The following is a 23,732-nucleotide window of genomic DNA, read 5'->3' on the forward strand; positions in this document are numbered from 1 at the left end:
GGAAGTCCCTAGGCTCTGAGGAAGCCAGCTTGACTGGGTTCTAGGCTAGTTTTTCATTGTTTTTCAGGATTCTTTGCTGCTCAATTCTTCACCAAGGGATCTTGGGCAAATGCCTTTTTCTGTCTATATATTTATCACATGTAAGGTAGGGTTGCTGGAGGTCTGAAGTCCCGTGTTCTTAGATGGTGATGACTTAGATGACCTGTGTAAATGGTCACATGGCAAGCTGAGAGGAGTTTCTCAGAGAACTCCATATTAAGGTTGAATCTCTCAGCAGCACAGAGTCTGGGATCAGTACTGGATTCTGTAAGCTCGAAGCATCTTTCTGACTCTCTCAGTCAGGGTCGCTATTGCTGCGATGAAACACCATGATCAAGCAACTTGGGAGGAAAGGGTTTATTTGAGTTACACTTCCACATCACAGCTCATCAAAAGAAGTCAAGATAGGAGGTCAAGCAGAGCAGGAACCTGGAGGCAGGAGCTGATGCAGAGACCATGAAAGAGTGCTGCTTACTGGCTTGCTCCGTCTGACTTGTTCCTTCTGACTTGTTCAGCCTGCTGTGTTATAGAACCTGGCTCCATCCACAATGGGCTGGGCCCTCCCACATCAATCACTGATTAAGAAAATTCCCTACAGGCTTGCCTGTGGCTCCCTCCTATGGAGGTATTTTCTTAATTGAGGTTTCCTCATCTCAGACGACTTTCACTTGTGTCAAGTTGACGTAAAACTAGCCAATGTGTTTGCCTACCCTCTACTACTACAGCCCTAAGGGTTTTTTCCCAGTTGCCCTAGGGGAACATGCGACCTCTCTCTTTGCAAACTCCCCAACCAAGGTTGCTGTATGAACAAGCTATATGTGAATCCTGTTGACAATAGATGGAAGGCATTGACCTTACGTAGAAAAGCATGTGGGAGCCGGGCGGTGGTGGCGCACCGCCTTTAATTCCAGCACTCGGGAGGCAGAGGCAGGCGGATCTCTGTGAGTTCGAGGCCAGCCTGGTCTACAAGAGCTAGTTCCAGGACAGGAACCAAAAGGCTACGGAGAAACCCTGTCTCGAAAATCAAAAAAGAAAAAAAAGAAAAGAAAAGCATGTGGGAGTGGTGTCTATTTTGTTACATTGTCCCTCTCTCTGTGTCTCTCTCTGTGTGTCTCTGTGCTTGTGTCTATCTATCTATCTCTCTGTTTCTCTGTGTGTTTGTATGTGTAGAGGTCAAAGGACAACTTCAGTTATAATTCCTCAGGTATCAAACCCTGGGGATCAGCTTGTCTCTGTCCTCCTGGTTGCCATCATGCCTGTTTTTTGTTTGTTTACTTGTTTTTTTTGTTGTTGTTGTTGTTTTATGTGGTTCTGGGATTGAACTCAGGCGCTCATGCGTACTGACAAAGCCACATCTACACCCCTGTTTGTCATGTGTATCTTCTGCACACAACTGTCCCTCCTTTTGCTCCAAACTCAAAAGAAGCAACCTGATGCAGGCTGTAACATGAAGTCTTTATTGTCTTTCCCCAAAGCAGAGAAGGGTGAGTGCAGGCGAGGGGGCAAGCACTCCTTGGGAACTGTGTCCAGTGTCCCTGTGTGGAGGTTAAGCCCAGACAAAAATGACCCTCAGGAGCATCATCTTTGCCTCAGCCAGAAACTAGGGTCACTGGGTGACAGAGGGCCTTAGCGGGCCAAAGCAAACCCAATGCGGTTGTTATGTCGATCAAACTCTGTGTAGAACTTGCGGATGAAGCTGGCACCCAGGACCCAGACAGGCCCAGTGGGTGGCGGAATGTCCAGGCCATGGAGAGCCAACGTGCATAGGTCATCATTGTTGTAAGGATCCTGGCAAGAAGTATGAGGCTTGCTCTGTTGCCCATGACACAGCCCCTTCTCACCGCCTGACCCCAGCAGCTGTCTTTAGTGTATGCCCCTCTCGCCTGCATCCTTCCAGAGCTGTTTTAGCCCAGCCTAAATTGCAGCCTTCCTGGGGCAGGCAGGCACTGCGGTAGATATGAGGCAAACAGTGTGTCTACCCTGGGCTCACAGGCTTACTTAGGGCTTCTGACTCAGGCCAAATCTCTGAACTTCTCCACAAGCATGAAAAGGGCAGAGGACTAAAAGGAGGGTCACTCAGAAATGGAGAGAGAACTGTTGCTAAGGCACAGCAAGAGTTTTGGTTTGTTGTTTGTTTGTTCTGATTGTTCATTTATTTATTAGTTTTGTTTAGTTTGCTTTTCTCTCTCTCTTTCTCTTTCTTTTTTTAAAATTTACTTATTTATTATGTATACAACATTTCTTCCATGTATGCTTGCATGCCAGAAGAGGGCACCAGATCTCATTATAGATGGTTGTGAGCCACCATGTCGTTGCTGGGAATTGAACTCAGCACCTCTGGAAGAACAGTCAGTGTTCTTAAGCTCTGAGCCATCTCTCCAGCCCTCTCTTTCTTTCTTTCTTTCTTTCTTTCTTTCTTTCTTTCTTTCTTTCTTTCTTTCTTTCCCTCCTTCCCTCCTTCCCTCCTTCCCTCCCTCCCTCCCTCCCTCCCTCTTTCTTTCTTTCTTTCTTTCTTTCTTTCTTTCTTTCTTTCTTTCTTTCTTTCTTTCTTTCTTTCTTTTTGAGACAGGGTTTCTCTGAGTAACAGTCCTGGCTGTCCTGGAACTAGCTCTTGTAGACCAGGCTGGCCTCAAACTCACAGAAGTCCACCTGCCTCTGCCTCCCGAGTGCTGGGATTAAAGGTATGCACCGCCACTGCCCGAGTGAATCTGGGGAGTTTTGAAAACTCTGATTCCCAGGTGCCTGTCATGGAAGTTCTGATCTGCAAGGCAAGGCATGTGGCCTGGGTACTGGGATTGTTGAAAATTCTCTAGGCGACCTGAGTTGCACTCATGAACCATTGGCCTAGTAGGTGATCTGTACATTACAACTTCTCCCCCTTTCTGTGGCCCCTGCCCACCCTTCCCACTGAGCCTCACCTGCAGCACGTAGTCCGCACTGGTGAGTGTATAGGCTCTGCCTCCCAGGTGGAAGGAGATGTCTGGGAGGGTGGGCACCTGGTTACAGTTTACAACATACTGGAGGAAGGAAGGAAGGAAGCTCTTCTCAGTGTGGGACTCTGAGAAGTCCAGAGCCCTGCGCCAGAGAGTCCTGACACAGTCTCTGCTCACCCTCCGCGGAGACATGCCACCCATTCAGGAAGTGTGAGGGGTGAGGAGATGGCTTGAAATGGCTGGAACCAGGTGGTGTGACCCCTCCCCCGGCTTTCTCTCCACCAATTTCTTACTTCATCTGTGCTCTGCTCCTTGGCACCCAGGGCTTGCATGATCAGCTTCATGGAGATTGTAGGACCCGAGATATAAGATGCACCAGTGTCCACCACGGCCACGCAGCCCTCCTCACACAGCAAGGTGGCAGACCCCACAGACACCCTGCAGAGGCTACAGTTAGCCAGGCAGACAGACAGACAAGAAGGCAGGCAGGCAGAAGTCACCATTCACCCCCCAGCCTGCATGTTTTTTTCCAGTTTAGGGTAAGTAGGAGACCGGCCATACAAGTGGTCTGGTGGCACACTGGATAAAAGCCGAGAGGCCCTGAGAAGGTGCTGACTGTTCTTGTCACCGATACATAGCCTAGAGACTCCGCCTCCTCTCCCTGACTCCTCTCCTGCTCATCCTCAAATCCCATCCCATGCCCCCATCCTGGACAGAGGCTACAGACAGCAGATAGTGGCTGTGCCCTAAGGAGTGGCTGCCCCCACCCTTACCCCACCCCACCCCAATCCCGGTGACACCATCAGTTTTGGAGGGTTAGGAAGGTTATGATCGCTGACCCCTTCATGGTGATCTGCCAGGAGCCAGTCTTGCTGATGCTCACATAGTGAAAATTGCCTTGGTAATGTTGGGGGTCGCTGCCTCCCAGCACCACTTCTCCACCCAGCAGGTGGGAATCCCTAAAGGAAAGATCAGCAGAAGTTAGAGACGGGTGACCTTTGAAGCCTGAGACTTCAGGGATGAGGTGCAGGGTGGGAGAGAGGGAGGGATTAGGGGGGTAGATTAGGAGGCACACAGAACCCATTGCTTCTCTCCCTTGCTGGCCCGTCCCCAAATGCAGCAGAAGTATTTCTAGGGTTGTTTAGCTGCCTCCAGAAAACCATCAGATTCAAGGGCAGGGGGTAGGCACAAATAAGTCATAAATAATGCCTTCCTCACTTGGGGGCAACGGGTGTGTGTGGTTGACTCCAGACTCTAGCGTCTAGGGAGAAACCAAGCATCTAGTGGAGCTGGGCCTGACAAATGGGAGTCTGTGTGGGTGGTAGCCTGGTTCCGGAGCAAGGGCTCAGGGCCACATGGGGCCCCTGTCTCACTCAGGTTCCTGTTGAGGCTGAGAGGGACACAGAGAGGAGACCCTCTTTGTGGGCAAGGTTCAGCAACCCTGTTGTTTGGTAGGGTAGAGGTTAATTCTCGCTCTTCAGACAGCTTGGTGGACACGTGGTAGCTGGAGCCAGGCTGTTGTTCCCAGCCAAAGCTGACTGCCCTTGTCTTCCTCTCCACGTTTGTTCGTGATGCTACCCTCAGCCCAGGGCTGCCTTGGGCTGCTTTCCGAGGTACTTAAGTGTAAGTGAAGGACCCATGACCTACACATATGTTTGTGTACATGTGTGCACGGGGCAGGTGTGCACCTGTTCTGTGCAAGTCAGCTACTTATATGAATGTTACTTCTTCCAAGGGCCCCCGCTTACAGGCCTGCTTGCTGTAATTCCTTCCATGGCCCCTATTTCTGAGTCCCATGTATTTTAAGTCTTCCCATCAGCTCTTCTTCCACCCACAGCGTTGCTCAAGCATCCTCTAGCATTTAGAACACCCACCTCCCTTTCCCTGCTTCTCTCTGGATCTTACCCCACAGCCTGCCTCACGTCCTCTTCCCTGTTGAACTTCCCAAAGCAGCCTATGTTTTGTGATCTATACTTTCTGACACCCACTTCCACTCTTAACCTCTATCTATCTATCTATCTATCTATCTATCTATCTATCTATCATTTATTTATGGTCTTGCCTTCACTCTGTGAAATACAGACATCCGCTGACTGCAGGACCCTCTGACTGGTGTAATTCACTCAAAGTCTTCCAGAGTCACCATCCGGAGACCCCTGCTTCCTCCGAGTTTGCTCTGGATCCCACCCCTCCATTTCACTCTCAGCGCCCCTGAACTCTGTTCTTACCCCTAACAATTTTACCACTAGCTCACCCAGAAATTGGCAGCAGATCCCAGCCCTGCATGGACCCCGACCACAGCTTCCCCAAGGCCGGCTGAACTGCACAGATTCCTGGCTTAGAACTGAAAAACGCCGTAGCTTTCAGGACTGGGTGCCTGGTGTGCCCCAGGCGTTCACTGTGCTGCATTTCCTGTGTCCCCTACTGGATAGCAAGCTCTATGAGGATGGAGGGTAGGGATTGTCTTGTTCATTCCGTGCCCCTGGAGCCTCCCACAGCACACGGCATAGAGCACTGGCTGAATCAATGAGAGAACAAACAAAGGTACCAACAAAGACACGAAGCTGGCTGTGTCTGTGTGGCCACTCCCTAAGGACTCGGTTTTTGATTTCCATTCGTTTTAATTGACTAGCGTGTGGTTCTAGATATGGATTGAGGATCACCTCATCAGAAGCACATAAATCCTGGCCTGGACTCTTGCCATTCCTCCAGCTCTCCGCCCCTCCCTGCCTTGGCCTTTGGATCAAAGGCCCACCTGCTGTAGTAGACAGAAAAGACTTCCTCCTTCAGCACCCTCTGGGATAGGATGTGGTCAAAGACAGGGGTGACCCCGCCGACGGCCTGAGCAGGGAAGCCCATGCCCAGAACCCCATCAAACTTGGCCAGCATGAAGGGTATCAGGGGCAGCTCGGTGACCTCTCCAAAGGTCTGTGTCACAAGGATTCCACCCACCTGTGAGAGAAGAACCAGAGGGTATGGAGGTCACTGCCCAACACTGCCTGGGGTCTGCTCTGGCTCCATACCAGGGACCCCAGACATATCCAGATTTTGTATAGCAGGGAGCTAAGACTGTCCCCAGCAAGCCTACATGTACGCGCTCAACACATCTATGCTCGGGGGGGGGGGGGCAGAAAGATGGGGTTGACTAGTGCTGAAAAGGCTGAGAAAGAGATCCTGCCAGGTCTGCACCCCTCTCAGAGGCCCGTTTTCGGGCTCGACCCACCAGCCCGAGCTCAGGATTTCCTCATCATAACCAGGGTTTCCTTTTCTTGCCCCTACCCGATTTCACAGGCATGGTGAGAGGGAAGGGTTCACACAGATTCCCTCTGGGGCTCTGTGTGTCTTTCCCTAGCTCTGGCACAGCAGGGCCGAGTGACTCCACAACACAGTTTAGACCCTGGCCAAAAGAAAGCAAACCATGCCCCAGCACAAACCCCTGATCCCCAGTCTCGACAATACTCCAAGCCTGGTCTGGCTCGTCACAAGGTTGGAAGCTGGGGTTTAGGCTTGCCCACACGGGGGTTAGAAGCAAAGCCTCCACAAGCAGTGTCAGCCTGTCTGCTCCACTGCAGCTGTGGTCTCTGCGGCTTCAGCTAGAAGCTGCCAAGGAGGTTGTCCCTCAACATCCCAGGCTCCAAGATGGGCTGGCGTGTACCTACTCTGCTCCACAGGGGCCCCATGGACGTCAGTAGGGCTGATCCTACTTACAGTTACTATGTCCTGGCTGAGAAAACCTTTGACCTTCCCTGACCCATAGTGGATGGTGAATTCGGTCCCATTCTCCATGTAGCTGGAGGATTCCGAGGAGTCGTAGAGGCTGTGAATCTCTAGCAGAGGGATACAGGCTCAGATCAGCATGAGAGTTAGTGATCTAGGCTCAGAAGCAGGGCAAGTGGTGGACATGGCTAGTATGGCTGAAGACTTAACTCGGGTGTGTGTGTCGGGGGACGGGGGTTCCCGAGTCTCCAGTTTGGAAAAAAAAACACCAGTCAAGAATAGTATTTCTTGGTTTTGTCTTATGTGTTTATGCTTCTGAAACTTTGGTTTCAAACAAAGAATTCTATAGCCATTGCTAACATTGATATAGTGCCAGAGAGGATTCTGGGTACAGAGTAAGTGCTTAGTGTAGGGCCATTGACTAAGTCTATCATTGGAAGAGTCTTAGGACTCTGGGGTTGCAACATTGTTCCTGACTGAATCCTAGGAACCCTGGGGACATTCCAGGTGCCCAGGCACTTCCCTAAGCTGGTTTATTCACCATGGTGGCCAATTCAGGAAGGTGAGAGACATTTTCTCTCTTTTTTCTAGGATCAGGGCCGTGGGGCTGAGGGAAAGCAGCTCCCTGGAGAATGGGAAACCGAGTTAGGTGCAGCAGGAAGGGCTCGGGGAGATGCATGAGGCCTGGCTCCCTTACCACAGGCGGTGTAGAGAGGGCTGCACTTGGTGGAGGGGACCCAGAGGTTGGCGGAACCTGTGTCAAAGATGACTTTGAAGGTCTGGGGTGGGGTGCCAATGCCAATCTCACCGTAGTACTGAGTCTGCAGGGGTAGAAGAAAAGTGAGGGCCCAGGCTCAGGAGCCTTGAGTTCGGGAGTTTTGCCTGGACCCCCTCTTGGCTCTTGGTTTTCCACTTTGCTGAAGTGTGGGGGTTCTGCAGTATCCTCCGCTGTCCTGGAATATAGCAGACTCACTGAGGCGGGAAAGCCCAGTTAAAGTGGTTAAAATAGCTGGGCATGAAAGCACCTGGTGGCAGAGGCATGTAGATCTCTGCAGGTTTGAGGACAGCCTAGTCTACACGGTGAGTTCCAGGCCTGCCAAGGCAACATAGTGAGACCATGTCTCAAAAGCAAAACAAAACAAACAAACTACCACCACCACCAACACCACAGACTTCTCAACCATAAGCAGGAGTTCTACAGAGCTCTCGGTGCTCTTTGGCTTTCGGCCAAGCATGTGTGGAAAGAGCCCGGCCTGCCAGTCCAGAAAGGGAAATAGTAGCTGGGGTAGATACTCACGTCCAGGTAGTTGGTGAGGACCACGGGGGAGGTGCCATTGCCAAAGGAGGACCTCTTGGTGAACTCCCCCCATTCAGCACTGAACTTGGTCATGTCCACTCCGCGCCCCTTCAGGATTTCCCGGACGGAGGGCATTTTCTTGAGCAAGATCCTGCTCCAGGGTAGAGGAAGGTAAACAGGAGAGTCGTGTAGTCCCCCGACATCGACAGAGCCCAGACTCCTTGCTTTTGGTTTGTCAATCATTAGCCCTCTCCCATGCACCTAAGAATCACTTCTTGTGCCCCAGGGTTTCTCAGGAGCGTGTACACACCTCTTCCAGTCCCTTATTCTGGTACTAAATAATCCCCAAATCTCTTCTGTTGTCTCATGTTAATTAGAAAAGGCAATTTTACCATCCACCCGTCCATCATCATCATCATGTGTTTGAACACCACTGTGCCGCATTGTTCTGGATGGGGGCATAAAGGTCATTACTGCCTCTTGACCTGTCCTCTGATTGACAGGGGAGGCAGTGCCGCATGGGGCCCATAGGTGGCAGCAGATGTCCACAGCAGGCTGCAGGGAGTTGGGGACCCTGGGGTATCACAGAGCCAGGTTGTGTGCACCCACTGAACCCAGCCAGATTCAGATGGACCAGCGTCTATAGACTGCCTGTGTGCCTCACCTGGGGAAAGATGTGTCCTGGGCCAGAACCCCAGGCCCTTCGCCTCATATCAGCTGTCCTCCAGTCACCTTTGGCTGGCAGAGATAAAGAGGCGTGCAAACAGCGGCCCACGGGGCTGCTCCTGACCACCGAGCAGCTGCCTGGCATAGGTCCGCATACAAACCACCAGAGAGCTAGCTCCCTGTTTTCCAGCTGAGACACTGAAGGCTCACAGGGGTGAAGATGACTCAGAAATGCCGAACAGAGAGTCCATGCTCTGCTTGGTTGTCTTTCCTACCCAGGGCTGCCAGGCCCAGACAGACACGAAGACTCTTTTGCAGTCAGAGGAAGAAGCTCCTTGAGCCCTGAGCCAGGGAACTCTGGCACGAGCCCACCTCAGTGGCGGTGTGCTTTCCCAGACACACAGAGGAGCCCTGTTTCTTCTCCCTCGTGAGTCCTAAACTTTCTTCCTGACACTCAGTGCCCTCACCCGCCTGCTTTGCCTACTTTGCTTATCTCACGCCTATCTTCGTAATCCCTGGCATAAACGACTTGTAGTCCCACCATGGTTTACTCTTCACACTTATTTTATTTGACCCCAGCCATCCCACGAGATAAGTGCTTTCATTATTCCCACTCCTTACAAGAGGAAAGGAAAATATAACCAAACAAGGTCTATTCCCCAACATTTCCTGAACAGACCCGTGCTTTGCTATACTCTGTGGGCCTTCCTCTTTTAGAAAACCCCTCTGCATTGTGGGTTTTCTGCATGTCTTTAATTCCAGCACTCAGGAGGTAGAGGAAGGAGGATCTCTGTGAACTTGAGTCCAGTCTGGTCTATATGGTGAGTTCCAAGCTCCACAGTAAGGCCGGGTCTCAGAAAGAAAACGAATCCTCTTCCATTCCTCTCCTGGAGCCTTAGTCCTTCAAGCCATGACCAGAACATACCTGGATGCCAACCCCGAGGATGCCAGCCCAAGGAGCCGTTTTCCCTGAGTCCTCCCCACCAGCCTAGCCTATGGCATAGTGGGGACATGTGGTGCTGAGGACACGCTGTGTGATTCGGAGTGTTCTCTAACCCCTCCAGCCTTTGGGACCTTAATGGTCGTGTTTTGTCCCTGCTCGGGCTAAGCAGGCTGCCTTCCGCTTGGAAGTTGGACGTGGTATGTGTGTAAGGCAATGACCTTGACAAGAGGAACATTGCTCAGACCCCTCAAGGGTAGGACGGAGCCTGACTCCTGCCCTCCTCTGAGCCCACTCTCCCCCTCAAGGCTTTGGCTTTCTTAGGCCTTTGTCCTTGGGGTGGGGTGCTGGGGAGCACGATCCTCTTACCGCAGCAGCGGCTGTCTGCAAACCTGGGAGTGAAGGAGGGGCAGGCTTTGGAAACAAAGGCCAGGGGCCTGAGGCCTTCTGTGAGGACATCCCTAGTATCCTCATCTGCAAAATGGGTGCTCAGTCAGGGTTGGGGCCACAATTAGGATGGATTAATCTATAAGATCGTACACCAGATAGATTCACAACTTTTCTTTTCTTTTTCTTTTTCTTTTTCTTTTTCTTTTTTTTTTTTTTTTTGAGACAAGGTTTCACTTTGTCAAGGTGTAGTCCTGGCTGCCCTGGTACCCACTCTGTTGCCAGGCTGGCCTTGAACTCAGAGATCCACCTGCCTCTGCCTCCCAAGTGCTGGGATTAAAGGCACCACTACCTGGAAGATTCACAACTCTTACTATAATGAATCCTTCAGGACTTCCCTGGACCCCTCCCCCATCGCAGTCTCCAGACTCTGGCTCTGCGTGAACCTTCTCCCAGTCTTGCCTCTCCCCTGCTCATGCCTTAAGAAACCTTGTTCCCATATCTTAAATCCCAGTACTCGGGAGACAGAGGCAGATGGATTCTGTGAGTTCGAGACCAGCCTGGTCTTCAGAATGAGTTCCAGGACAGCCAAGGCTGCACAGAGAAACTTTGTCTCCAAAACAGCAACAGCAAAGAAACCTTGTTCCCACAAGCCTAGACTTACACTGAATGAATGTTTCATCTTCCCTGAATGAGGCTGCCAGGAGTCTTTCCTTTACTTCACTCGGTGATAATCCGACTCCCACATCAAATCTGTGGCCACGGCTTCTAACGCCATGACACTCACGGCTTTATATGTATTATCTCATCAAATCTTCAAGGCAGCCCCACGAAGCAAGCTCTGTTATGATCCTGTTTTAAAACGGCGCACGAAGACTTGGTGAGATTAGCTTGCTGCTCGCTGGAGCTGGCTATGTCTGCTGCTATTGAAGCAGGGAATTTAACCTGGAAGAATCTAGAGGCCCTGCCCCTGACCTCTTCACCGTTCTCCTTGCCCAGGAGAGTTAACTTGCCCGTGCCCTCCACAGTCGTTGTATGATGAACGTAGGGGTCAGGAATGTGTGGTCCTCTGATGAGAATCCAAAGACAGCTCCTTCCAGGTCTAATCAGATACAGCTGATCAGTGTGGCATTGGGCAAGTCACTGAAATTCTCAGAGCTGACTGGCTGTAAGAATTGGCGACCTGCAAGCCGAGAGCACTAGCCAGTCCCATACCCTGCCACCCCTTCTCTGCCCAAGTTACCGTCCAAAGGCAGCGGTGTCTGTCGGGAGACTGAAGGCGCCAGAGCTCCAGAGCATCAACAGGAGTCCCCAGAGAGGCATCCTCCTTCCGTCCATCTGGTTCAGTCAAGGCTGCCTAAGGTCTCTGTAGCTCCAGAGCCCTTGACCCTTCTTTTATACACACACAGGCTCTGCTGTGATTTATTTCCCCCCAGGACTAATGGCAGGGAAGTCCTCATAAATCCTACCTCGTGAGACCAAGCTAGGTGGATGAGGGATAAGCAGGTCCTGGAGGCAGAGCAGAGTGGCTGAGCAGGGTGTGTGTGTGTGCGTGTGCATGTGCGTGTGCGTGTGTGTGTGTGTGTGTGTGTAGTGTTGCTGTGGGAAGCGTGGCTGAGCCTGGCGACACTAGGGTCTCTGCTTGGCCTGGCCCTGCCACCTCTAGCTTAGGAAGAGGCTGATGAGGAGCTGTGCTGCTCAGGCATGAGGTCAGGGTACAGAGAGCGTAGAACCTGGGCCACTAAGCTGCAACACAGACACCAGCACACACGCTCGAGGCTGCATCCTCCGCATTAGCCTTTGCCTTACCCCTGGCTGGCTCCTCCTAACTCTGCTCCAGTCTTCCATCCTGATCATAGCTGATTCCATTTGGCCGCTGCTTGGTGGGGAAAGTAGCATCTCATTTAACCTCTGGCACCAGGGAATGGGATGGGATGTCCCCTCTGGGGGTTGACGATGGCAGAAGGAAGGGTAGCTCTCAAGGACTGGGGAGGATGTCTCAACGGCAGCCGGTTTCCAGCTCACCCCCTTCTACCGGCCCTTCACTCCCTTAGACCTGTCTCTCTACCTTTCTCCTTCCTCCCGTAGCCTCACAGCAGCCTGGCAGAGCTATCTAAATGCACCTGACCACTAGGCCCCCCAGGCTGGCAGTACTCATTCCCCTTAAGGATTCTCCCTTCTCCCTGCTGATTTCTTCAGGACCACTCCAAATAGCCCACCCATTCCATGAGGTAGAACCTGACTGACATGGGCCATCTTCTGCTGTGGCCTTCCCCAGCCCTTCTCTGGGGTGTGACCTCCATCCCTTTGCAGCCAAGTTATGTGTGTGCCGGTGCCTCTTGGCCACATGTGGAGCTTGCTGCTTATCGAATGAGAGAACTAGTGACTGTCAATGAGCAGGGAAGAGCCCTAGGTTCTACCAAGAACTTGCTGTGTGGCATTGAGACACTGAGATTGGACTCTTCCCTTCTCTGGGTCCCCCATGAAGCAACTAGGTGGACCCCGAGGGCAGGCTTGGCTCAGATGGACCAGCATTTTAAGTCTGCGTCATGAGTGCTGTTCTGCCAGCTGTGGGCAGCAAAGACGATGATGTGCGTTAAGGAATGTGTCTTCACCATGGAGATGATCCCTCCCACATGTGGGGCCTTTGAGAATTTTCAGACATCTGGAGACGGGAAGGACTTTTGAGAACTTCCCCCAAAGGAAATTTCTTGTCAGATTAAATGAACATTGATTATGCATGTCTCTAGGCATCGGAGCTCTCTCTCTCTCTCTCTCTCTCTCTCTCTCTCTCTCTCTCTCTCTCTCTCCCCTCTCTCAATAGCCAGCATTCACTTAGCTTTTGTTATGTCAGGCTCTTTGCTGGTGTCTGAGGATTTTTGTTTTGTTTTGTTAGCTTGTTTATTTAGACAGGGTTTAGTAGCCCTGGCTGTCCTGGAACTCCCTCTTTAGATCAGGCTGGCCTTGAACTCAGAGATCCGCCTGCCTCTGCCTCCCAAGTGCAGGGATTAAAGGCACGCATCACCACACCTGGCCTAGATGCTAGAGTTATAAAGTGGACAAAAATTAATTTCTGCTTGCCGAGCCCAGAGCCTTGGAGAAAGGATTGTTATTCTGACACGTGAGTATAAAATAGCTAATCCCCAGAACTAAAATAACAAAATAACAAATGAATGAAAACAAATATATATATATATATATATATATATATATATATATATATATTTGTTGTACTGATGAGTAGTATGTGGCAGGAGGTTCCAGAGGCTCCGCCACGATCACACTTGAGCTGCGACCTGCTGGCTGCACAGGAAATGAGCAGTTGAAGAGGGAAAGAAACGAGACTCAATGGAAGCATGTGCAAAGGCCCTGTGGAGCAGAAACGTGATGAAGTCAGGCCCAGGAAAAAGCCAGTGTTTTCTAGAACAGAGAGAGCGAGTGGAAAGAGATGCCCCACCTCTGGGGCGCACAGGTGAATGTCTCTTACCAAATGCCTTTGTGTAGCAGGCACTACTATAGGTGCTTGATAAACTTAATGCCCCTGCATCTCACATGTGAGCTAGTTCCATTATTAGAGAGTGAAAGATTCATGTAACTTGCCCAAAGTCATGTGACAGTATGTGTCAAAATCAAACTATAAACTGGGTGGGAACCCAGAGCACCTTACAGAGCCGAGTAGTGTTCCGAGTAACCTGGGTTCTACCAAACTCATGTTAAGCAGCTGTAGGTTTACCTACAGAACAGCGAGGAGCCCTTGATGGTCTGGGAAGGAATGATGTATTCAGTACATCTCGCAAAGATATCTTGGCTTTGTGGACTAGCAAGGACTTGGGGTCGGTTCAGGATGGCATGACCCATGCAAATGAGAAGGCCACGGCACTGGTGTGTGCCTGTGCTAGGGTGGGTGGGCTTGGAAGTTAGAGGACCTGGGAGGAACTCAGGCAGCCAAACCCGCAAGGCCCGTGGGTGTAGAGACTGAAGGAGTGACTGCTGGGATCTGGGTGATTGAGCGGTGGAAGGGAAGGGGTTGGGGGAGATCCTGGGTTCGAGGGCATCTTGGGTGTGGGCTTCTTTTGAGAAATCCCAGAGGTGATAACAAAAGACCTGGGGGAAAAGCTTCTGCATCTTCTGCCACAGATGTGAATGCCATGAACCTGGGAGAAAACAGCAAGCAAGACCAGAACCCCAGCTCCAGTGAACCAGCCTGGAGAAGCAATCTGCAGAAGAGGCCACGACAGAGTGACCGCCACAATGGAGTGACCGCCACGACGGAGAGACCACATAGGTCACTCCTAGTTTTTCCTTTTTGATTTTTCGAGACAAAGTTTCTCTGTGTATCCCCGGCTGTCCTAGAGTGTGCTCTGTAGACCAGGCTGGTTTTGAACTCAGAGATCCATCTGCCTCTGCCTCCCTAGTGCTGGGAGTTAAAGTTGTGTGCCACCATACCCCAAGACAACTTCAAACAGTAACTCAGAATGACCAGAAGGAGGAGAGGGAGGCAATCCAGTATAGCTGCCCATCCCCACCCCCACTGCCACTGTGATCTCTTGATGAAAGGGAGAAGCAGGACTAATGACTCCACACAGGATTGGGTGACCCTTCCTCAGGAGCAGAAGAAGGCAGTGTGGAAGCAGTTGGTTTGTTCGGTATTGGGACCTGATGGACTTTCTTGCTCCCGAGGTTGTAATCTTCTCCAGCCAGCAGGCTCAAGGAAAGCATCAATGGTTTGAAAATAATTGTAGGGAATGTAGACGCTGACCTGGGAAATCAGAGGACTGCAGAGGCTGAAGATGTTGAATGGTTGGAGCCCAGGACTGCACAGGAAGCCAGCTTGCTCCATTCCTGATCCCTAGTGCCTAGAGCACACTGTCCTATCAACACAGTTGCCTTCAGATCTTCATCAGAGCAATTGTAGCTACTTGCTAGCAACCCTGAAAATTGAACCTTCCTAGAAAGAGGGGCTGAGGTCATTAGACCCTCCCTTGAGAGTCCAGCTGTTCCTTCCAGGTGTAGGGGATTCAGCCAAGCTGCAGGTAGTTGTGTGGTCTGTGGAGGTGCTGGGGTGCAGAGACTGTGGAAGGTGACCTGAAGGAGGTGCTCCCCCTGTGCAGCTCTCCGGGAGTCATCGTCTGCGCGGGGGTGAGACTTTTCAATGGGATAGCTGCTCTGGAATCACTCCGGCTTTGTAAGGAAGCCTAGTAAACTCAGTTCACCAGACTGAACTTCAGTGGAATCACACTTTGGCCTGTTGGTGGCTTATCTGGAGTAAGTAGATGCTCGTGTCTCCTCAGGAAAAGGTCACGTAACAGTTCCCCCAGCTGCTTAGACACAGACACAGGAAACATGTGGCTGGCTTTACTCTAGGGTTGAGTCAGTGATAGGAACACTTAGAGAGGGGGAGAGGGAGGAGGAGGAGGAGGAAGAAGAGGAAGAGGAAGAGGAAGAAGAAGAAGAAGAAGAAGAAGAAGAAGAAGAAGAAGAAGAAGAAGAAGAAGAAGAAGAAGAAGAGAAAAAGAAGAAGAAGTTTGAGGCTGAATCTCACTATATAGCCCAGTCTGGCCTCAAAGTCATGATCCTTCTGTATTAGTTTCTCATGTACTAGGATTACAGGTGTATGTCCCCACACCCAACACAAAATATTGTTAACCAAAGAACTGTGGGCCAAAGGAGAGAAATCAAGATGGGACAAGCTATAAAATGAGAAGAGATAGCTGAGTCCAGGCTGAGGTGGCCAGTTGGAGGAGTCTGGGGCATTTGCTAGTCTGAAGGTGGCCTGGTGTCATGTGATAAGTGCAGCCTTGGATGTGGGTGATGGCTGAGACAGAACAGAGGTGATGCTGTTGGGAATGCGATGTTCAAGGAGCTAGAGAATTCTGCACCAAATGGCCAGCACACATTGAAAGATGTAGTTTAAGCTTGCCTTGAACCTGTGATTCTCTCGCCTCTGCTGCGTCAGCATTTCCTACTGGCCTGTGCTATCACAATCAGCCACCCAGGGAATTAGGAGGTCAGGGTACAGCCAGGTCACCATCTGCGTGGTTAGTGATGTCATTGGGGAGGATTACAGAAGGCACAGGGTGGAGGAAGTCTGCAAGTCGGGAGCCGAAGTCCATAATAAATGGCAGGGCAGGACCTACAAGTCCAGTAATAACACAGTGAGCGAGTGGAGAGGGTCCAAGAAGAGAAGCAGGGCTAGAAGGCCAAGGTCATCTCCCGGTGTCTACGTCAGCCTGGGAGGTAAATGGACCAGTGCCCTCAGGGATGCAAGAGGAAACCAAGACCCAGAGGACAAGCAGTGTATCCTAACTCAGACAGGGGGTACAGCCCCCCAAATGTCACTCTCCACACCTTGAGGCCCCTGCTGAGACAGAGTTCCTCGTGAATCTCAGTGGAGTGACTTAAAACTGATGATGTCTTTTTTCCATCACGGCTGTTATCTGCCGTGGCTGGGGAGAGTGGTTGGCCCTCTTACCATTTTCCTTCCTCCCTCTGCTCTTCCCAAGCCCTAGAGGAGAAGAAGCAAGCACAAGGAGAGAAGAAATGGGAAGGGATCATGGGGACTGGTGATCCCACCAGCCGCCTTGGTTGGGCAGCTCTAGCAGGCTTTGACCCCTTAGCAGTCCCATGATATAGGTACAGCTTCTGTTCAGATGAGGATGCTGATGCTGCAGAACGGAGGGAGGACAAGCTGAAGATTCTACCTTGTCACTTCCCTCGTGGTGTTAGGATGGATGGGCAAGCCGATGGGAGTCAAAAGAGATGGGTGCTGAGCTTCAGCCTCACCAAAGGAAGTGATGCCAAACCTACAGATGGGGGCATAGCTTCTTAGTGCTTCTTTAGCCCAGGTTAGACCACAACACACAGAGGCAGTACCTTCACGAGTATGTTAGGGTGAGATATGGATGTTTTTTTTTAATTTGGTTTTTTGAGACAGGGTTTCCTCTGTGTAACAGTCCTGGCTATCCTGAAACTTGTTTGTAGACCAAGTTGGTCTTGGTTCTACCTGAAGGAGCACAAATGTCTGAGTCATGTGGATATCCTGGAACCCTTGATGGTCACCCCGAGGCTGATACTCAGAGGCTAGGAGGCTTCCCAGGTGGGAGAGGCTGAGCTGATCCAAGGCCTTCCAGCGTTACAGTTGATCCTCTCTGTCGGACTCAGCCCATTGGCCTGCCTGACCCTCTGCCATTTCTATTGTTAGTGGGGGAAAGGGGAGAGGGGGCAGATAGCTCAGGCAGGCCTTCTTTCCCTCCAGGACCTTCTGGCATCCTGGACCATGGGACAGAGTGTGTTTAAGACCCTTATCAGGTCATCTCTCAGGCCCTTAGTCCAGGGGTCTAATTCTTCTCATAGGATTCCCCCACGATGCCATTTCTAGCACCAGGCTGTATCACGTCATCTCAAGGTCAAGGTTAAGGAAGTGGAGCAGAGTAGGGGCGGAGGAGAGGCTTTGTTGGTCCCCTCTCTGCCTATGGGACAGAGTGGATGTGAGAACCAAGCAGGAGACGCATAAATCTAGCTGAGCCCAACTTTCCCACTGGTCTTCGGAGGCCATGGTCAGTACGTCCAGGACTGGGGATGGGGCTCTGACAACCAGGGAATCTCTCCAGAGACAGTGATGTCAAGAGGTGGTCTTAATTTGGTTTCCCATCCGCCTCCGCGATAATGAGAGACGGCTGTTTAGACGGTGGCTGTGGTGGAAGACTGGAGGTGGAAGGGGGTGGGCTGAGCGGTATCAAAGACCTTGTTTGTGGCTTTGAAAGGGGCATGGATTCACTCCTGGCCATCAGTATGTGATATGACACGTGCCCAGGCTCTAGTCCACGATGAGGAGAGGACACATCCAGTGTAGTGTTTGAGAGTCGATCATCTCTGGTCCAGCCCTGTTCCTGCTCATAAATAGCAAGTGGACACGCAGAAGGAAGATTGAAAACAGACACGGCTTCCTCCTTGTGTCCTCCTTCCTCTGCCCTCCTCGCTGTGCCCCTGCCCCAGCCGCCTGCTTTGTTTCCCCGTTCTTGCAAGGACCCAGCTGGCTCTTCAGAAAATTTTCAATTAGAGAGCTAATGCTAAACTCAGCAGGGATGAGCAACCGGGACCTTGGGAGAGAAAGGCCCAGAATAGAGTTGAATAGCCACCCAGGGCTGCCTTGTGGAGGTGGATACAAGGATATTACTCAGAGCCCAGGCAAGGTGTTGTGGTTGGGACAGAACCTTGGGGCTGGGATGGGGGTGGGGAACCATGTGTCCTAATCTATTCATTGTGGGGACCTTGGTGGGGACGGGGGTTTAGCCATTGGGTTGGGATTGTCCCAACCTGAGACCTGGTGAAGCCATGACCCAAAGAAGCTGAAGGTCAGTCTCCTAGGCCTCAGGAGCTGCAGGGGATGGGAGAGAAAAGAGTTGGCAAGGGAGCAGGGGGTCTGAGGGAGAGCCTAGTGGAAAGTTCCTGGAACACAGCGTATCCGTGTAATGGAGTCTGACACTGCACCCCGACACAGGAAAGCTACAAGCACAGACTCTTCCTTCCACTGGGGATCTCTGGTATGGAAGAACCTGGGTGGGGGGTTGCAGAGGAGGGTGTGACAGAAAGAGGGCTCATCAGTGTCCACAAAGTCACCCGTGGGTGCTGCAAGGGCGACCTGTACGGCTGTGCTAGGGGGTGTGAGCTGAGCTTCACCAAGCAGGGAGCTAGCTAGGGAAGATTAGGAAAACTGCTCTAATTAAAAAAGCATTTATGATGAAAACCAGCATTCTCCAGTCCTCTCCTTACCCTCAGCCCTGATCCTCAAGGACCACAGCTCCCCACCCTCTCCCTGGCCATTCTGCCCTACTTGGTCATGGGGCATCTATACTCCTAAACATTGTTATATGCATGCTGCAAATTCTCAATGTTAATTTTGATGATTTTTAAAATTAATCTCTCACAGTAGGAGGGGTTTTGTCTCTTAGGCTATCCTCTAGATTTTGACAAGACAAACTCCTGTTTTTTGAGACAGAGTCTCTCTGTGTAGTCCTGGCTGTCCTGGAACTCACTCTGTAGACCAGGCTGGTCTTGAATTAATAGAGATCCGCCTGCCTCGGCCTCCTGAGTGCTGGGATTAAAGGTGTGTGTCACTGTTTGGGGTAAAAATCCTGGGTTTTTTCTGTGTATTGCAATTATCCCGTGGTGTATGCTTTTCCTTAAATCCACCACTTTGGGTTTCCATGTGAACTCTGTCCAGACGCTTCAAAGCCCTTTGCACTTGGTCCCACACCCTGGCGTCTGGACTGCCGAGAGTCACACAGGGCTTCTCTTCGCTGCCGTCCCCATTGTTTGGGGACTTCTTCAGTTTCCATCCTTGCCTAAGTTTGGAATAGGCTCTCAGAGCTCCTTGAAAAGGGGTCAGGATGGGGCTGGAGAGATGCACTGACTGTTCTTCCTAAAGGACCCGGGTTCAGTTCCCAGCACCCACATGGCAGCTCACAACTGTCTGAAGAGCCAGGAGATCTGACACCTTCACACTAGTGCACATAAAATAAAGTAAATAAACAATAAGAAATATTAAAAAAAAAAAAAAAAGAAAAAAGAAAGAAAAGGGGTCAGGAGAAAGAAACATTTCTAGGCCTGGAGAATCAAAGCATCTCCGTGCGACCTGCACTCACACTAGGCAGCCTGGTCGCAAACTGAATTCTACTATGGCCTGGATGTTCTACAAGCACCCCACCCCCACCCTCTACCCCTACCTGGGCCTGCAGACCATGTTTCTCTTCTGGAAGTATTCCTGGAGTCAAATTTCTTTTCTCTCCTTTCTCCTTTCTCTTTCCAGAACTAAAGGATTTCGTAGCTTCTGCTTCTCTAAGATTTTTATATTTTATCTCCTGGTTTCTTTTTGTTGTCCCAGCATTCCTTACTTTAATGTTCCAACTCTTTTTTTTTTTTAAATTTTGCTGTTATGTGTTTAACTTCCCAAGTTTTTGCTCTCCCTCTTCCTGTTTTTATTTCATCTTTTATATTTTTATAGATGCAAATTTTTCCTCTTACCTCTCCCCAGTAAGATATTAATAATTATAGAATAATTGAAAATACTATCTCTGATATTAAAAGCTTCGTTGCACAAAAATGGGAATATATTTAATACTATTGAGCTTCCCACTTACCAAAATTATGATGGTAAGTTTCATGTTTCAATCATACATTTAAAATGTCGTTGGCTGGGTGTGGTAGTGCACACCTTTAATTCCAGCACTCAGAAGGCAGAGGCAGATGAACCTCTGTGAGTTTGAGGCCAGCCTAAGTAATGAGTTCCAGGATAACCAGGGCTATGTAGAGAGACTCTGTTTAAAAAATAAATAAATAAAATAAAATAAAAAAAGAAAGAAAGAAGAAAAAGAAAATGTCCTCCACACTGTCTGCACTATCTGTTTCCTCTGTTTGCTTTGGTCTTCTGAACACCAGGCTTTCTTGGGTCTCCCATGCCTCCTTACCTCTCTTCTCACACGGTTAAGAGCCAGGCAGGTAGAAGGGTCTGGAACCTGCACTAGTAATACTCCTAGCTGGGTGTGCCCACTGTAGGTTTCTGGTCTGCCATTCTCTGGGGCACGCTCCAGTACCGGAAGGTCTTTTAACCCGACTTGCCGTCTCCTGTCCAGGGACATAAGCCTTGCTGCTTGCTTGGGTTCCTGGAGCAAAGAGAGGAAAGGAAGTCAGGTCTCCCCTAAGCATCCACACAGTCTCTCTCCACAGCCACTCTCTCTGCCCAGGCAAGGCTCTCTCCTCCCGTGTAGTCTTCAGGGGGAGGAAATTGCCTCTTCCAGGTAGGATAGCTAGCAGGAAAGGTTGGGCCTGTTGGCTGGGGATGACGGGGAGGGTACCATACTAAGGAAGTCCAACAGCTGTGTACAGAATTGTCAGCTGGCCTCCTGTTTGCAGGCCACACTTTATTGGCACCTAACACTTGCCATCTAGAGGCACAGTTCTGGCTACTGGCTCTGAGTCAGCTCTTCTTGACTTTGTAGTTGCAACTTCCTTTGCTTTGCCACCCCCACCCCGTGTAGTTTCCATCCTCAAAATCTTAACATTGTTTCTCTTCTTTGTAAAATATGTGTAATTACCTGTATTACTTACGTGTGTATGTTGGGGGGGGGGGTATTGGGCGCCGGCATGACATGCTTACCTGTGGAAGTCAGAGGTCAGCTTGTGGGAATTCGTTTTCTCCTTCTACCGTGTAGGTCCCAGCGTTAGAACTCAGGTCATTAGATTTGGCGGCAAGAGTCTTTGCCCACTGAAGCATCTAGCCAGCTCTGGTTTTATTTTGTTTTGTTTCAATTATATTTATCTATTTATTCCCTTATTAAACCTTCTCTCTGTCCTTGGGAGTCATGGTGATTAATCGTTGTTGTCGACGTGACCAGATTTAGGATCTCCATGGAAACGCGCCTCTATGTGTCTATGAGGATGTTTCCACAGTTTTAACTGAGAAGTGAAGGCTCACTGTGAATGTGGTTGGTCCCCTTCCCTGGGTCCAAGACTAAATAAAAAGGAGGGAGTGAGCCAGGGTGACAGCTGCTTCATGTCTTTGCCATCCCACCTTTGAGGACTGTCTCATCTCAAATAGTGAGCCAAAATGAACCCTTGCTCCTTGAGGTCATTCTTGTCGACCGGTAACACTGCACAAGAGAAGTGAAGTGGCTGTCGCAAGGGTCTGACCCACTCTTCCTCCTCTGTTGACTTTTGAGAGACTAAAATGTGAGGCCTGACCTGAAACATGGTCAGGTCAGCACAAATGACTCAAGGGTAGCACTTTTTACTTCCTGTGATGTAACATACTAAAGGGGCAGCAGCAGACTACATCAGACTGATATGAAGGACATCATGAGAAGGCACAACCTGAGTAATGACCATATGGCTACTTGCCGTGTCCTACCCCCCTCCCACGAGAGAAACCAGCGCCACCCTAGGCACCCACTTTGATCCAAGCCAGGAACCATGTTGGGCTCTGCTGCCTTTGAGAGAAAAGAGGGAAACAGAAGCACTTCGGGAACAACAAACTTGATGCCCTCAGTCTTCTGGTGACTACACCTGGGCTCAGGCAAGCTGTTGACAGAGAGAGGAGGCAGAGGCAAAAGGCAGGTTTGAGGCTCTCCTGCTCTGGCAACCAGGAACCTTAACGGTGGTGTCACTCTGGCTCGGGGATCTGCATCCTAAGGCAAATCCCTGGACAGACAGGAGTTGGGTGGGGGCGCTGTTTCAGGAGGGCCTGCAGGAAGATGACCTTGACGGCAGACAGAAGGTGGGCAGGTGGGAATGTGTCTTCCTCTTGACTGTATCTTTTCAGGAACCTCATGTGGGCTCATTTCACCTACCTCTCTGAGCCTGTTTTCTTCTCTACCAATGGAGTTTCTACTTCCCATCTCGTATGCCATTGTGAAGATGAAGTGAGGTAACCTTTGCTTGATAAACTAGGTTCTCAACGTTGCTTATGAAAACACTAAGAGTGTCAGTAGAAGCCAAAATCTCCCTGTTCCCCTCCTAACCCTGGCCACTGCATTTCTTTCCTCAGGGGTGGGAGGCCACTCAAGAGGGGTAGAGCCTGGGGCAGACTCATTCCCACAGTGAAGGATGCCCATGCCCTCTAGATGCCTTACTCCTGGGAACTTTAGGTTTGAGAACCCCTACACATCTCTGCCTTTGAGTCTATGAGCTCTGGAGAGGGGTCTGGGAACTTTGGGGCCGTTTAATAGTATGTTCGTTCACAGTTTCCTTTCTCCCTTGCCCTTCCTTCAATCTGGAGCGTAGGTTGAAAGTTAAGATTGGAGTCACACGAAGGCAAAGATCTCTTGTGTCCCATAGAGACTCCAGCCTTTCTGGAGACATGGGGCCGAGAACTGGGAAACCCAAAGTCTTGCAGGTGGCAGTTTAGAGTCAAGAGGCATGCGGCGTAGAACCAACTCCGCTTTCTGCTACCTGCTGCAGTTATCTCTGGGTCATCTACAGCAGAGAGCTGGGGAGCACTTGGTTGTACTGAGGGCTGGCGAGGCATGTAATGTGGTCGGGGGTCTGCCCCATACCCAGCTCACCCAGGTACACACACGTACTGCATGCAGTTTCTCTTATCTCCTTCAGTACCACACAGAAAGGCCTGCTTCCCGAAGCAGAGAACAGGCTGCACTGCCCTGACCCGAAAGTGGCAATCCTCCTGCCTCAACAACAAAGGGGTGGGTAGAGGGAGCCACAGGAGTTTATAACAACTGGGCTGAGAGCACCGTTCAGGGGCTGTCATCTTTATTACCTACAAGATCCACCAGAAAAAAAGGACTGGCTCCTGACAGAAACATGGAATAGGCACTGAATTTATTCCTTCCCACAAGCTATAGCAACACACATATGCTATTGGGGTGCCCTTTCCAATATCAACAGCGTCACCCTGCTGACACAACATGCTTCAACATGAGCTCACAGCGGATCCTGGAGGGCAATTTCAAGGAGAAAGATGAGGATGGGACCCATGACAGCCTTTTTTTGTGTCTGTTGCCATAGCAACACAGCTCTGCCTCCATCCTGTGTAGTCCTGGTTTCTGTGATGTGCGGAACTCTGTAGCACTTCACAGTATGGGGGTGAGGAGACACTATAATCCCCAGGTAAGTGAACTAGATGACCCCAAGGCTCTCAGCTTAGGCTGAGGCATCTCATGGACAGGAGGATAGGTTTTTTGGGGTTTCCTAATGACAAGCTCTACCTTTTTCTACCCAAATTTCTACTCCCCGGCTATTG

General features: G+C 50.5%; 1 protein-coding gene across 1 annotated transcript; it reads right to left on the minus strand.

Moving 5' to 3' along the window:
• Positions 1-1,665: 1,665 nt before the first annotated feature.
• Positions 1,666-11,335, minus strand: Ren (renin). Its single transcript, XM_057770737.1, has 9 exons — positions 11,223-11,335; positions 7,987-8,137; positions 7,387-7,510; positions 6,681-6,799; positions 5,728-5,924; positions 3,812-3,931; positions 3,266-3,410; positions 2,958-3,056; positions 1,666-1,827 (listed from the first exon to the last, which is right to left on the minus strand). Exons 1-9 carry the CDS (start codon positions 11,315-11,317, stop codon positions 1,666-1,668), a joined length of 1,212 nt encoding a protein of 403 aa, XP_057626720.1. The 5' UTR covers positions 11,318-11,335.
• Positions 11,336-23,732: the final 12,397 nt, after the last annotated feature.

This window comes from Chionomys nivalis, chromosome 5 (genome assembly GCF_950005125.1).
Source record: "Chionomys nivalis chromosome 5, mChiNiv1.1, whole genome shotgun sequence".
In the NCBI taxonomy this organism is placed as follows: domain Eukaryota; kingdom Metazoa; phylum Chordata; class Mammalia; order Rodentia; family Cricetidae; genus Chionomys; species Chionomys nivalis.